Here is a 16,016-nt window from a genome sequence, read left to right as displayed (position 1 = left end):
ATAAAGCACAAAGAATAGAAAACACATTCCAGACAAAATACAAAGGAAGGTTCACCCAAAATCTAAATTCTGTCACCATTCATTCCCCTCGTGTGGTTGTACACATGTTAGCGAGTCTTTCTTGAGTGGAACAAAAAAGAAGATATTTTGAGAAATGTCTCAGTGGTTTCGTGTTCAATAGGCTTCAGTGTTGTTTGGCTACGCTTCAAATATCTTCTTATGTGTTCTGAAGAAGAAAGAAATACAGGTTTATGATTTATGGATGAGTGAACAATAATCGTTTTGAGGTGAACTGTCACTTTAAATACTGTAATAATGTTTTCATTTATACACCGTAAAAGCATCTTTCTATAACTAAAAGCTCTTTCTCCATGAAACAGATACTACATAACCATGCGTGACACCGATTTCACATAATGATTATTACTTTTAGTTCAATTATAAATGCCTTTTTGTCTTTTAATGTCTGAATGTTAGATGTGTGATTGTGGTGGTATGAATAAAAAGAAGAGTTTTGTCTGGACTCGTGGGTTGGGCTGTACAGCAGGTGTTTCAAATGAATGATGAGATTAAACACGCGCCTCTGTTAAGCGCTCCAGATAAAGTGGGCGGGGCTAGTCGCATTCCCTCGGAAAGGAACCCAACGTCACCGTGCCCATATTTGGACTGTAAACTTTCTACAGGAAGTCTGCGCGTCCGGGCGTCCAAAGCGAGCAGTGTTTTTTTTCATTGGCTGTCTGTTTCTTTCACTAACTTGCGCATTCAGCGTGTTGAAAAACAACAATTAAGTCACTATTACGATAATAATAAAATGTCAGTCAAAGGATGACAATACAAAACGTGAACGATGAAACGCAATGAAAAATTAGTTCAGCAGTAAAACTACAAACGTAGTCACAGTGAAGTACAATATGTAACAATAACAATATGTATTGCGTTATTACACCTAAGTTTTGATTGTCTGAGTGTGGCGTTAAAGCCTACCTGGTGAATTCAAAGTTCGAGGTTATTCTGTCGAGCACAAACAACCTCAAGATTACCAAAAAATGTTATAATATTAAAAAATGTATTAAAACGTCTCAAGTTTAAGACTGATTTCTCCCCGTTGACCTGCACGCTTCGCCCTCAGGCTTGTTTGCCGTCCCAACGGTTCCCGACAATGACGTATGCGTGCGTCTGACGTATGCGACGTCGGAGGCGTGGTCAGCTGTCAGTGCCAAGCTCGCTTATAAAAACGAACCGGGATCCCGATCAGCACGAGCGAACGCATCAGACCAAATCAAAGCTACATCGCGCTCTCCTTTCGCGTCCACTTGGAACAGAAACGCACAAGGAGACGACAATAGCAGCGTTCTGATTTCACGATCTTTGGGACTTTCGTTTCATTCATTCAAGAGCAAGATTCATCACATCGGACTACAAGAACGCTGTTTGACTGTCATCGTTTGCGCTCTCGCACATTGAACTCATCAGACACGAAACTGTCATTTAAGAAGAACTCTATGTGTGCAAAAATGGAGCAGCCGTTTTATCACGACGACTCGTTTCTGTTGGGTTACGGTCATTCTGACGCCAGTCTACACGACTTTAAACTTCAGAAGCAGATGCACTTGAATCTGTCCGAACCCTATCGGAACCTCAAATCGGACCTGTACCAGACCACCAGCTCTGACGTCGGGTCACTCAAACTCGCCTCGCCCGAGCTCGAGCGACTGATCATTCAGAACAGCAACGGGGTCCTGACGACACCCACGCCGGGTCAGTACCTGTACGGCCGGGGCATCACCGACGAGCAGGAGGGATTCGCGGAAGGTTTCGTCGAGGCGTTGGATGCGTTGCACAAGATGAACCAGATGCCTCCGCCCAACGTGTCGATTGGAGCGGGTGGCGTGACGACGTGCTCCACGACTGCGCCCGTCTTCGGCTCCTCCCTGCAGTCAGAGCCTCCCATTTACACGACGTTGAACGCGTATTGCCCAGCACCCAGCCACCCGTCCGCCACCATCAACTACCTGCCGCCGCACGCGCACCAGAACCAACACCAGGAAAGCGCGCACGGCTTCCATCACTCCGCGATCCACCCGCAGCGCTTCGTGGCGTTAAAGGAGGAACCGCAGACCGTTCCGGACATGCACAGCAGCGACGGATCGCCGCCCATGTCCCCGATCAACATGGAGAGCCAGGAGCGCATCAAGGCGGAACGCAAGAAGCTCCGCAACCGACTGGCCGCCACCAAGTGCCGCAAGCGCAAGCTGGAGCGCATCGCCCGGCTCGAGGACAAAGTAAAGGGTCTCAAGAACGACAACGCCGGGCTGTCCAACACGGCGTCGGTACTGCGGGAACAGGTCGCCCAACTCAAACAGAAGGTCCTGAGACACATGAACAGTGGCTGTCAGCTCATGCTCACCAGTAAGATGGAGGCGTTTTAAGCGTTTACTGCAAAATGACACTGGTAACTGTTTGTGTTCTACACCGACCGAATGACACTGGGAGTTCACAAGCACTCTATGAGCTGTGAACTGGTGTTTCTGGACACCGTTCAGCTCACCTCGAACCCTCGTCCGGATCAGAAGAGATCGGACACCGAGAGCGGACACTGCGCTCCCCGGAGCCGGGTCCGAGGACTCGATGGAAAGGCAGTTCGCTTCGTCAACAATAACGATCAATATTTATGTTTCACCATGTAAACGCATCTGATATTCTCGTGTTGTTGAACCATTTCTCAACTTATAAATTATTCTTCTTGTCGGGTTGATCCTGACCTGTGTTAACAATGTCACTTGTTTACAATGTGTTTTTTATTGTGTGCGCTGTTTATTTAAGTAAACGTTTTGAAATAATGAAAGTTTTGAGTGTATGGCTGTTCATTTTTGACATGACATAAGAGACTTAACATGTTGTCTCACATAAAAAAGGGGCTAGAATTGTTTTGCCACTCTTGCGTAACTCTACACTTCAACATATATCTTTCACACACAGAACGTTCGCGTAAACATAGATTTTGTTTTGAATCTGCGTTTATCGTTCAGAAATCAGGTGTTTTGAAAAGCGCTTCCAGCGCGTTCACGCACCTAACACGGGGGTACTAGGCCTTTCCTTCTGACGTCAGTCTGCACGTCCATATATGGTTATTTTTGGTGCCACGTACGTCACTACCCACCCACATGCCTGGGCGGTGCGTGTTTGCGCAGCTCTGGGAACAGTGGCGTTGGAGATCAGTAAGGGGGGGTTTCCGAAGTTGGACAAGACCACTGCCAGTGAGTGGGATGATGTGTGTGCGTGTGCGTTTCCATAGAATTTAATGCTTGAGGGGAAAAATAACAAATAACGGTTAGGAAACCTTTCTAAAAACTGAAATAAGTTGAACACAACAGCTCATAAAACCGAATGTGACCATTTCATTATTAAATGTTCTATTCCGTTTATTTCATTTAAAAGTTCACTTTTATAGACTCTCTTTAACTTAAGCCATAACAGAAAGAATAACTTTGACTGAAAAAGCAAGATCGAAGTAAAAGGCTTAAGTGCCAACACTAACCCACTAAACGACTATTATTAACCTATTACAATGTATGTTGCTTTATTAATTATATACACCGAGCCGTCATTGTCAGTCTCATCTGCTTTTATTTTATTCCTTTGCTGCTAAGGGAAAACGAATTTTGTTGGGAAGTGACTGCGACCTTTGGAATGAGGGTTGGGCGGTGGCGCGCGTTGTTGAAATGAGATCTGGAGGGAACCGGGCCTGTATGGAATTAAAAGTGAACTTTTCTACACAGCGAGAAAAGCCCACTCGGGTCCACGTGTCAATGACGTCAGTGACCCACCTGCGTGTTTTTCTGCTCGCTCTCGCTCTCAAAGAATACCACTTCAAAGAGCTGAAGCGGGCGCGCACACGCACACGATGTCAGGTTGTTTTGGAGATTTTAAGGCTCACACGTTTAGTTTCACGCACCCTCGTTTCCTCTCTGTCTCTCAAACCTGTTTTGTTCCATGTATTGTTAACACATCAAGAAGAACACCGCTTTAAGATTCCTCGGTGATCTTTAGCTTCATGTCACAGTGTGGGTTTTAATCTGTCAATCTGGTTTTGAATATGAATGGATCATTAAATTCTCTCATTTCCTCGTATAGCTATAATAGGAACTATTTCAGAACAACCTTATATCTTTAGAAATGTGTGTTAAGAATCTGTGTTTACATTTATTTGGGTTTCATTTGTTCATTAATGTTTCTAATATATCCAGAATTGTTTACCTTAAAATAGCCCACAAATGTGTGGAACTAATACACCCTTTAAATCAAGTCAAATCTCAATGTATATTATATGACATCACTCACCTAAATAATAATAACCATTCGCTTGAATAAGGTTTTAGAGATTTGATAGGGCCTTCATTGTTAACTAAAAGAATGCATTAGAGGCTTGGGAGACTCAGGCTATACGACTGAATAAGTTTCTATAGAGTCGTAATAGAGCACCGCCTAAACACCGCCTCCTTCATTTTTAGTCTAAGAATGTTCCAGAACTTTGATCAAAGTTTAACATCTTCAGAACACTTTAGGCCTTTAGGTGGACTTTGTAGCCTGAAGAACATTCTGGCCTTTAGATAGGACCTTTATCCTCATCCTAAATAATGTTGACAGAACCTTGATTTATTAGAACCTAATTATTAGATTGATTGTTTTTTAATATAATAGGAAAGATTCCTTTAGCATCTGGAAAATAAGGATTTCACACACGCGCGCACGCACGCACGCACGCCGCGCACGCGGACGATACATTAGTGAGTTATGACGACAAAATGTGGGTTCATGGTTTCTCCACCACAGTCTCTACACATGTTGTCTCTTTCTCCCACATACACTCATGAGCACATCCAGCAGAAATGATGTCACTTCATTTTAGCGGTAGTCTAGTCAATGGCGCCACCTACTGTCCGTAAGTGTCCATAACATTTCAAAGATACTTGGAGGTTTTTAGCTAAATTAGCCCTCTGCGATTGTGAATTTAGGGTTTGGGCATCCTAAAATATGTACGACTTCTTTTGATATCAGGTCATGCATATATAAATGTAAAACACACGCAGTCTGTGTATTGAAAGTCGTTTTGAGTTACACGAAAAATTGGGATATTCGTGTCCATGAACACGCTTTAATAGATTCCAAATTTCGTGTCTATGTCACGAACTGCCTCGAGACTGTTACATAATGCTATTGTTATAAAGCAGTTATTCTTGTTAGTTTTGTCGTATTTTTATTAATCTTTATTTTTACATAAGCATAATTGATATTTAATTCCGATTTATCAATTTTAGTTCCTCATAAATATAAACATTATACATATTTCAGTTCATTACTAGGACTTCTAAATTTCCGTAGGTCTATATTTTATTTGATTATTATTAGCAGTTTGTAATAATAACACAGTTATATGAGTCAGAGATCAAATTCATCTTCAAAGGGATTAAAGAGAGTGAGCTTTGCACTTTAAAAAACACATTTTATTTCTGTCGATATAAGTTCTAAGACATCATTAGAAACTTGTAATAGCTCGAAAACACCTAACACCTCATGTTCACACATCTATTCATTGACACAAACATTCTCATGTTAAAGACTGTCAAAACACCTCCAGTCAAACACAATATTCTCAGATACTGTCATGTGTGAGTGAATACTCTAAACATACTCTCTCATTTAATACTCCGGTCAGGACATTTACAGACGACGAGTTACAGACACACGTATGTGTGTCCAAGTTCAATCTGTGTGTGATATGGTTTATTGATCATGAAAAGCAGTTCAGAAATCTCATGATATTACCATAAATTAACTGATGTGGTTCCATACAAAGGAATCTGCACTCGTTTCACTTCTGTAATGTCATGCATTCAAAATACAAATGTTTTTGTGTGCATGTGAAGCATTTGTTTTTCTCCATATAACGCATTGTTGTGCTCAATCTAATAGTGTGTGGTGTTTAATGTTATGGTAGTCTCGATCTTGTTCTCCGGTACATTAATAATGACAACATTGATCTAGATCATTCCACTCCCGCTCCCCTCCACATCGGTGGTCACTAAGGAGCGTTTGTGCATAACACTGTTTCTCCTGCGGGCGTGGGGTGTGTCGGGCTGTGTTGGGGGGCAGGGGGCTCTGTATTGGGGCAGGTCGCTCTTGGTCGTGTCCAGTTCCTCCGGGTCGCCCTGCTGAACTCTCAGAGCCGCCATCACCTCTCCATCTGAGGGACTGAGAGTCAGACAACCGCAGCTGTGACCCTCGACCCCGTCCTCTTCCCCGGGGTCATCTTCAACCGTCACGAAAGCATCTCCCCAAAGACTCTCGCAAAGGTCTCGTCCGTGCTGATACATCTGCACGACACAAACACACACACAGGTGACAGGAATGATCATTTGTGTGTGTGTGTGTGTGTGTGTATGTGAATTTTCTATGTGTGTGTTCCATCTGTGTACATCATGCCTGGAGCTCTTCACACATTCTGTCTGTCTCTTCATGTATTTCTGACACAGAATTAAAGGTTGTCAGATTATCTCGCACACTATTGTATATGAACACACATCACACATACAAATGTTACTCTGCCGTATTTGTTGATCTTTGACATTTACCTGGTGAAGAACAAAACGTTACATCCCATCAAATAAGCAAAACTCACATCAGGGGAAGTAACAGAAAAAGAATGGATTTCTATTGAATTGAGCCAATAAGCAACCAGCAACTGCATAGCTGCTACTTGGCAACCATGAGAAACAGCCACATCTGTAAAGGTCTTTGCATATTTTCATATGCGGTTTTTTGTATTTGGCGCTCGTTTGTACGGTGTCTCTGAATTGTCAAACGCATCTCAAAATGCTTGAAATCGAACCCGGTCCAAATTTTCTCATGAAGGATGAAAAAATCGGAGGCTGTGTGAAAATGTGATTGACACAACGTGAGGTCGTGTTTATTGTTGTACATGCCGAAATTTCGATGTGCAATGGCCTGAAGACATAGAAATACCCAGAAGACCTTAGCAACCACCGGGCATCACCCTGGCAACCACTCTGTGGATCTGAAGGGAGCAGAAGTCATGTTCTTGAGTAAATGAGTGTTGTATAAAGTCACCTGCTGGTACGGCACACATCCACCGGTACAGTTCAGACCTCGTGGATCAGCGGTCCAGTCCCGAGCACACGTCATGTCTGCTTTACAAGCCTCGAACCTGCAACAACAAAACATCTTAATAAACAATGTTCTCAACAGATATCTATATACAAGAGATCTGATGGTGTTCTCAATTGTTGTAATAATAATGAATGTGATTGTAGAAGTAAAATAAGTAAATGTGATGAGAAATGTTTGAGGTCATAATGAGATCTTCAATAATATTGACTTTTGATTGCAGACGAGATGAATCTGAGCTTAGTTTGACAGATTGTTGACATGTCTGTGATGACTGGGTGTGGTCTCACCAGTCTTTGCAGAAGCTGTGGCACAGTGGCACCGCCTTCAGGGAGGAGTCACGGTGTGGGTGTGGCCATCGAGCGGCATCAGGTGAACAGCGGTGAAAGCAGACAACGCGCTTTAGGAAAGAATCGCAGCTTTAGAAAATGAGAGAGAGAGACAAGTGGTAAAAAATAATATTGAGAATACTGAAATAATACTGCTTGATTGGATTAAATCAAGATTTTCTCAATTAAGCTATTAAATCCATCAGTATTTTATTCTGTGTGAAGGTTTAACATTGTACTCATGATGGATTCTTGATGGAGTAAAACCAGACTCACGGTGGAGACAGGAGACCACATTTATCCCAAACAGACTTTTCCACAGATCCAGAAAGATCCTGAACGTGACTCTGAGAACAACATGAATCTGAAAAGAAACAAACAAACATTTACAAATGACCCCTGAACGAATCCATCCATTCATTTCATGTTGTTCCTCATTCTGGGTCGTTAAAAACGTTTTTCAGGCTTAATTGTTATGATATGATTGATTTAGGTCAGATTAAGTAAAGTGTGCACACACTATGTCTGTAGAGAGAGCACTCCTGCAGGTGCGGCTCTGGACCGGGCGTGGCCTTGTGATTACCGTCTTGGAGACACGCCCCTTCATGACTCATCACACTGGCAGCCAATAGACTTGCGAGGTGAGCGAGGCCGAGCAACGCTATGGATACGCCCATTTTGACCTGTTAGATATAGAAAAGATCATCGGCAAATAATATTACAATACTGTATTTCGTGCATTTAAATATTTACATTTATGTGTATCTGTGTGTAACGACACCTATATGTAAAAAGCACAGAAAATCGCATACTTGAACAAAATTTTTTATAAAATGTATAAACGAGCAATTAAATCAAAGAAAAAAAATAAAACAACAAATCATAGGAGAATAATAAATAAATACAGAACGATCATAAAATGAAAAAAGTTCATAGAAAAAGAATACAAATAAGAATAAATTCAAGAATAAATTCCTGGACCTCCATAGATCTACATGATTTTTAAACAATTATTGTTGAGGATGATTGTAAATTAAGATGAGTTAAACACTGAGGTCTGTTTGCACTATTTGACATTTAATTTTTTGTACTGATTCTTGTGGAATTAAACAGGATTCCTGTAAGAATGAAATAAAATCCTGATAATCTGAAGATGAAAAATTCAGTTCAACCAGGATCTCAGCATTGAATTTCTAGAAGATGACCTGAACACACGTTATAATAAAAACAAAAGCAGCTTTTTAAATCCAGAAGTGTTTTTTCTCTTCAACTGTATCACAGATCTAAACACGCAGGCACGCAGAGAGAGAGAGAGAGAGAGAGAGAGAGAGATTTACTGTACTCTATTTACACACAATAAACATCTTACATAAACTCTCAATATAATTCTTCAATATGAACTGATGGTACCTGAGACTCTGATGTGATGATCTGTGTTCAGATTTTCTCTGGTTGGATCTGAACGCACTCTTCCCTCGAGCTCAGATGAAGGACATCTCGATGACAACGCTCCTCCCCTCTCTCTCTCTCTCTCTCTCTCTCTGTCTCACACACACACAAACACACATTCACACACAGGCCTTCACACACTGTGTGTTTGTCTATTTGTTATCTATTGATCTTGGTTACAATAAAATATCAGAAGGTAAGAAACATTTTGATAATAAGCTGTAATGACTTTGTTTCTTATATAACAGGTGCCACACAGTCACATGAACTGAAAACTGTCTGCTTCAGTTTGCTAAAGCCTGTCTGAGCTGTTAGTACACAACACTGCTCCTCTGAGCTCCACATTCAAGCTGCCACGTCATGTGATTACTTCTCATTTATACACAAAATGTCTTTATACACACAAAAGTATTTCAAAAAATACTATTTCCATTTTTTCTGGTGCAAGATGATACGATGCTGAGGTGAGCTGTTGATATATATTTTTGTTCTCCTGGCAGACGCTGGTGTTGTGAATCTGGAGGCTTGTCTTAATCCTCCGTCTGCAGTAATCCCTCCTCCACGCTCTGCTTTAAGACGTTTCTGGCCTTAAACGAAAACATTCTGCCCTACTTACAGAGCTTCAGAGATGAATGGATGCTCGAGGATTTCTTTCAGGAGTGTTAGTGAAATGTTTGATTTGCTCATTGTGAGAGTGAATGGTGAACGGAAGCGAGGGGACGCTGTGTCGGGCTCATGATGGACTGGTTTATTTTGGGTTCAGCAGACAGAAGCTATTAGCCTTTGGTCATTTGAGCTGGAATAATAATCCTTTGTGTCACAGCCGTCTGATGAAGCGCTCTCATCCCTCACGTTATGAAAACAGAGCCGGTGCTAATGGTGCCACATTAGTTACATCATTCACAAACACTTAAAAAAAAAACACACGGGGGCGTTTTCCCGGACAGGGATTAGTTTAAAAGAGAACTAGGCCTTGGTTAAATTAGGATATTTAAGTCGATCTTCTAAACATACAAAAAAACATTACTGGTGGGCATCTTGAGACAAAACAATCACACCGATATATTTGAAGATATGTCAGTGCAAGTTTCTTTATCGATTTAGACACCTTTTACATTTAAGATGGTTTGGGACTAGGTTTAAGGCCAGTCCGGGAAACCGCCCCTTAGTCTTTCAAAAGATCAAAACGAGATACATTATCCTTACTGTTATATTCATAGCTCCATGTATGCATCTCAACCTGTATGTAGGATGTGAGTTAGAGATATAGTATCTTACCCTATACACATGAAGATTTTCACAAGTGTGTCCTCCTCTCTTCTTCACACTTCTATCACCACATCAATGCATCCCTCTCGTTGTATTTTTCTAACCAGCTCCTATCTCCACCCTCATGACACCAAGCATAAATTCAATTAATACCATTAACATGTCTTTGGATATTCAGACGTAAAAAAGAGATGGGTCTTTAAAGAACCTTTGACTGAATGGTTCTTTGTGGAACTAAAATGGTTTGTTGTAAGAAAATATGGAAGATAATAGTCACGCTGTCGCGTTTGCCACTGGGAATTCGGGCAGTGGTAAAACTAGAGTTTTCTATATGCGGTGGCCATGGGGTGGCCAAGTCTACCGTCGAGATCCACAGACCATTTGTGTGTAACCTTGTCCTGGCATCGAATTATAAATAAAGAAATCATAGGATTGCTGATTAGAGATACAAGTGATAATTTACTTCTCAGAGTTTGTCAAAAATGTGACAAATGTGCACAAAACAATTGCACAACGTAATGAGATTAATGTCATTCTAAATGTATGAATATTAAATAAATTGTAAAATATAAATAATGAAAATGTTGAAAACATAGATTAACCCTATTAACTTGTTTAATTTAAACAGAAACAAAGTTTTGTATATATTTTGTAAATATCCTACCGTAAATATATGAAAACTTTATTTTTGTAAAAGTGGATGGCCTGCCACAGTGCCTCTGATTCACAACTTTTCTCAATATTTATATTTTTTCGCACTCTCAGATTCATGAGTTTTAAACGGTTGTATTTCAGTCAGATATTGTCCTATTCTTTGAAAATTGACCCATAAGTTTTGTTGTCGAGGGTCACATATATATAAAACAAACAAAGAAAATTCAACATCACTAAAATCAAAACTCAATGGCTTCAGGTTATTCATTAAACAGTCTAAAAGGAAGTTGAATCTCTTTCTTAAGCTTATCTATGCGTGGTTGTTCATGATAAACTTTATGAGTGTGGCGCACTTCAGAACAACTCTTCTGGCAAATCATTTAAACGCCTCCGATTGGCCAGTATATTCATGATTGGCTGTAATACTCAAAGCTGTGTCATCCACATTTGTTCATTTTAGCGTAATCAAATTGCGACTCTCGAAGATAGTTTATTACAATGCAGGTACCGTTTTGTCCCTTTATCTTGAATTTGGAGAACAGTTTTCATTACTAGGGATCGTCATTTAAAGCAAAAATAATTAGTGGTGGGCATAGATTAATTTTTTTAATCTAGATTAATCTTGGAATTAATTTAGATTAATCTAGATTAAAATGGCTCATTTGAATTCTGCCGAAGGCATTCAGAATATGTGTGCTACCCAAATAATGACTAAAAGTAAGTCTTTGAGAACGGGTTTCTCAAGCCAGGTGGCGCATTAGACCAGGGGCTCATCTCCTGTTTCCAAAATGCATCACAAACTGCTTGAGAAAGCTGTTCTACTATGATAATTTGTGATGGAAATTAAATTATGTTCAATAAGATGTACTTGTGTTACTTCCGCAATAGCTAAGGGATGCTTTGCGTTCAGGTGGTACTTGAGACTGGAAGAGCTCCTACAGTACATTTACATTTAGTCATTTAGCAGACGCATTTATCCAAAGCAACTTACAAAGATTTAGGGAGCAACATGCGATATGTCATACAGGAGCCATTATACATTAGGTGCCAATATAAAGTTACTGGTTTCAACTAAAGCTAGACCACTACCTGTTGAGAGAAAGTTTTTTTTAAACCAACTGTATGTAAAGCAATTCCATACAGTAAACCAATTCCACACCGCACAAGGTGCAAACAACCTCAGTCTTGTAGAGGTTTCTATTGGGAAGCTTCTTAAAAATAAATTGTCCCTGAAGCAAACCCGGCGGCTTCATAGATGCATCCATGTTAGCACGTCACGTTTGATGTGGTTATTTCACAGTAACGTTATGTTGTGTTCAGACCAAACACTAATGGCGCGTCAAGCGCGAGTGATTTACATGTTAAATCAATGCAAAGACGAGATAGACCTACTTGCTGCGCGAATCGCGCGAATGAAGCCCTGGTTATGAGATGATGAGGCGGCGCGAATGACGCGAATGAAGCCCTGGTTATGAGATGACGAGGTGGCGCGAATCACGCGAATCCCGCGAGTTGAAAAATCTCGTTCTCGCCCCCTACAGTGCAAGTAAGCTAGGTATACATCCGCGCTAAAATATCAAGATGAAAGTCATCATAGCTTGCGTAGTATAGACCCAGCTCCCAACCCAACTTTGAGAATAGATTAACGGCGACATTTTTTTTATCGCGCGATAAGAGTCTCGATGCGTTAATGCCGTAACGGCCCACCACTAAAAAATAATATTCGAAGATCGATGAGAACTATTCGAAGATTATTCGAAATTCGCACCCCTCCTCCCCATTTAAGCTTTAAATCCGTGACGGCACACTGCTTTATTTATTATGGAATAGGCAATCTTACATAAAGCCACGCATTAAGATAACGTGCTGAAACATTAATATATTAACAACCGAATGACGGCACTTATTAACAGTACGTCGATCAGCATCAACCGCTCATAATGCTAGAACATTTCCTTGTAAAATATGAGCATGCGCATTTATACCAACTAAAAAACAGCAGTGAGGTTTATCAAGGAAAATGCGGGCAGTTAGAGTGGAACGCTGAGAAGTGTACAGGTGTGATGGTCGCTCTACCACTGACAATATGTATTCCATTTTCTTTGTGACGGAACCGGAGGGTTTCCTTCCTCGTTTCTTAAACACCATAAAGTGTGCGGGATGCTTAAACCGATGGACTGTTGACTTTCTTCATCGGCTATGGCCATCTGTTCCATTCCGGTTAACGTTGGCTTAAACTCTCTGGCCCGCCGTTACAAACTTCGTTAACAATTGTTGTGAGAAAATGTTTTCCTCTATTGTCTCTTGAATGGCAGCCTTTAGGTTTTAGGTGCGTAGTTATTGGCAGCGCCACCCTTTGGTTACTTGAACACGTTACGCGTGAAAACACGGCGATTTTTTTAAGATCACACACACTATTCGAAATTCTATAATTAAAAAACCGAATCAGATATTCGAAATTCGTGACTCATCTCTAGTCGTTACGTGTCCACCCTCGGGTTTTTTGGCGGGTTTGCTCGCTGAGGGTTTATTAAAACACTGTATCCGTTGAACACTTTAGACAAATTTATATTCGAATTACGTTCCAGTGTATTCGTCCTTATGTCGTGGACCTAAGAAACGTGTCGTAACTCAAGGTTGGCTGTTCACTCGTCATCGCCCAATCAGATAAAGGTGCTCTGCTGGTAGCAGCTTAACAGCCCAACAGGTAAGAAGGTTTGAAACTCCCGCCGGCGGCACAAATCAAATGTCACGGGGTGGTTGCAATTCGAGCTTGTGCGGTGAGACGGTTTGTCGATGTTTGTTGTTCATGTTTGATTGACAGGTTCATTTCAGTGTTTTGTGTATGGATAGTTAAGCAGACATGCATTAGCCCCTGCTCGTAAGAAAGCGCGAGGAAAGACGTCAAGTTTTTCTTCAACATGTTAGTCAGCAAAGTTTGTATATTTATTGTTAATGTTAAACTATTACGTTTTAGGAGTACATATAAAACCAAAGTATTTCCCCACTTCTTATTAACAGTGTAACGTGAAGTACAGCTGTATGCAGGTCTGTATGCTTCAGCGCTACACAATATCCCATTCAACATGTACAGGTAATAACTGCACGAGATACAACACTCGAGCGCAGACTTAAACAGCTTTATACTGTACAGGGCTACACAATTCACGATATTTGATGAATATTTGATACTTTTCATGTTTGTCATGTTTGAGTAAAAGTCGACAATGGGAACCCAAAAATGACTATTTTCTGTACAGAGCGCCGTTTTGATATTCAGTTCCACAGTCCAACACCAGAGGGCAAAATACTTCAATATATAAATCTACAAACCTTATCTAGTACAGTAAATACAACGCTTGGTTTATACATACGAGGAAAACAAAAATAGAAACTAAAATATTGAATGTGGGAGTATAAAACACGGTTAATATACAAACGTGTATAGTGTGTATGACACGGGTTTCTTTAATTTAGTTGTTTTAACTGTTTACTTATGTAAAACGTCAAGTGAGCTTTATTGACTTGACTTGACTTCTTGATCAGCAACCAAATCACATAAAAATCTGACAAAACATGATCTGTTTTTTCAGTAAATTGATCTTTTTTTGTTCTTTTTATATTTCTTACATTGTAAAATCTCTGTGTTAGTTCCTGTTGATTTAACTTGAGGAACTAGAGACATTTATGACTATCATAAATACCTATATTGATAAGACCCTTGAAATATTACATCAAGTCTACGGTTGGTTTAATACAGGGGGTGACACAGGCAGTGGGGTCTAAATAAATCGGTCTGGCCCACTGTTAGGGTTAAAGTTACTATCTATAATAATACCAAAGGGATGGTGTGCTTTCGTATGCAAAACTCAGAAGCAAGTTCTGATTTACAAGCGCTGCCGGTTCCATCACTCCAAAGTCAATCTGGCAGCGACTATTTGCACTTTAGAGAGACAATAGCGACAGATGCTATTTACACTAAGTTTAAATAGTAGTAAGTTCTGTTTACATTAAATGAAAATAGCAGCATTTCTTAGAGATATGCTATTTACACTAACCAAAAACAGCTGTAGGGCCTATTTTCTTTGGATTAAGTAGAAATACTAGTATGATTCTTTTTACTTATAAATAGTGAAAGATAACGCTACTATTTGCACCTCAGTATTGTTGTGCATTAAACATAATGCAATGATAACAAATCATTATATTTATAAAAATTATTAAAATGATTGCAACTTATTGAGATATTAAAGTTTATGAATAAAAAATAATTGTAAAGTCTTAAATCAATTTTATTGAAAACAAATGCCTTTTTGATCTGTAAAGTAATAAAAAGTTAAAGACGGAATTAGAACCCCGGTCACAAATCACATGGGCGCTATATAGACTTTACACTTTATGCCACTCGAGTCGCTATTTGAAATGGGGTCAATCTTACACTTTCTCTATTCCAATCACATATTGGTGGGAGGAGCTAGTGTAAATAGTCTCTGCCAACAAGGCGGGCCATTGTACTCGGTGTAAATAAAGATTACGTTTTTTTTCTAAATATTTTTGTTCTATGACATAATCCTCAAATGTGTTTGAGGGGGATTAATTCACAGTATAGTTACTTATCGGGGACCATATTTTAATTGGAGTCTGAAAGAGCTGTCGGAGGCTTGTATTTATGTCTCAAATGGTGTGTTCATTTGTAAAGACTATCTTGAACGTGTAAGTACCACACCTTTGTTAGTCACAGAGCTATTTTTATTTTAAAAAACTCTCGGCATCCCTGTGGCACTCCATAATTCTTTAAAACGAAAGCATTCAAATCACAATATGCAAACAGACTTAGGTCTCGAGTTATGTGACTGGTGCTGTCTTTCTCGATTTGTTTGCGTCTGACTCTCACACTCAGATCTCTTCCTGCTCTTGTGAAGGAAATAATAAAAGAACCACCTAAACATGATGAAATCTTAAGACTCAGGTACAAATTTTTCATTTTAGTACTCTTATATTTTTTATATGAGTGTGTAGAAAAATATGAATAATTTTTAGACACAACACAATAAAATGTAATGCAGCAAATGTTATAAATGTGTGAATGACATCCGACAGTTTCACTTACCCTGTGTGTGCTTCATTAAA

The 16,016-nt window shown here is 40.0% G+C and overlaps 3 protein-coding genes across 7 annotated transcripts in view; 1 reads left to right on the top strand and 2 right to left on the bottom strand.

The window, feature by feature from the left end:
• Positions 1 to 1,141, bottom strand: part of hook2 (hook microtubule-tethering protein 2) — a 31,067-nt gene extending 29,926 nt beyond the window's left edge. For 3 of the 5 annotated variants that reach the window (XM_056752369.1, XM_056752368.1, XM_056752373.1), the window contains exon 1: positions 985 to 1,127. The gene's annotated coding sequence lies outside the window, so the exon portion shown is untranslated. Of the gene's footprint in view, positions 1 to 984 lie in introns of all 5 variants that reach the window. The other 2 variants (XM_056752370.1, XM_056752371.1) reach the window with 2 other exon arrangements.
• A 117-nt stretch (positions 1,142 to 1,258) lies between these two features.
• Positions 1,259 to 2,845, top strand: junbb (JunB proto-oncogene, AP-1 transcription factor subunit b). The gene has a single exon (XM_056752441.1). The coding sequence runs from the start codon at positions 1,503 to 1,505 to the stop codon at positions 2,427 to 2,429; it is 927 nt and encodes a 308-aa protein (XP_056608419.1). The 5' UTR covers positions 1,259 to 1,502; the 3' UTR covers positions 2,430 to 2,845.
• Positions 2,846 to 5,488: 2,643 nt separating this feature from the next.
• rtbdn (retbindin) lies at positions 5,489 to 9,040 on the bottom strand. The gene is made up of 6 exons (XM_056752464.1): positions 8,925 to 9,040; positions 8,035 to 8,197; positions 7,791 to 7,878; positions 7,476 to 7,604; positions 7,129 to 7,225; positions 5,489 to 6,374 (listed from the first exon to the last, which is right to left on the bottom strand). The coding sequence occupies exons 2-6, from the start codon at positions 8,189 to 8,191 to the stop codon at positions 6,042 to 6,044; spliced, it is 804 nt and encodes a 267-aa protein (XP_056608442.1). The 5' UTR covers positions 8,192 to 8,197; positions 8,925 to 9,040; the 3' UTR covers positions 5,489 to 6,041.
• Positions 9,041 to 16,016: the final 6,976 nt, after the last annotated feature.

Source organism: Triplophysa dalaica, chromosome 7 (assembly GCF_015846415.1).
Source record: "Triplophysa dalaica isolate WHDGS20190420 chromosome 7, ASM1584641v1, whole genome shotgun sequence".
NCBI classification, from domain to species: Eukaryota; Metazoa; Chordata; class Actinopteri; order Cypriniformes; family Nemacheilidae; genus Triplophysa; species Triplophysa dalaica.
This window is presented reverse-complemented; position numbering and strand designations above follow the sequence as displayed.

Bases quoted from the DNA above. Each gene is read 5' to 3' on its own strand.
- rtbdn (XM_056752464.1), bottom strand. From the start codon at position 8,191: ATGGGCGTATCCATAGCGTTGCTCGGCCTCGCTCACCTCGCAAGTCTA. The intron at 7,879-8,034 runs GTGTGTGCACAC...GTTTCTTTTCAG, and splicing joins GTGCTCTCTCTACAGACATA to ATTCATGTTGTTCTCAGAGT. The intron at 7,605-7,790 runs GTGAGTCTGGTT...CATTTTCTAAAG, and splicing joins TGTGGTCTCCTGTCTCCACC to CTGCGATTCTTTCCTAAAGC.
- junbb (XM_056752441.1), top strand. From the start codon at position 1,503: ATGTGTGCAAAAATGGAGCAGCCGTTTTATCACGACGACTCGTTTCTG.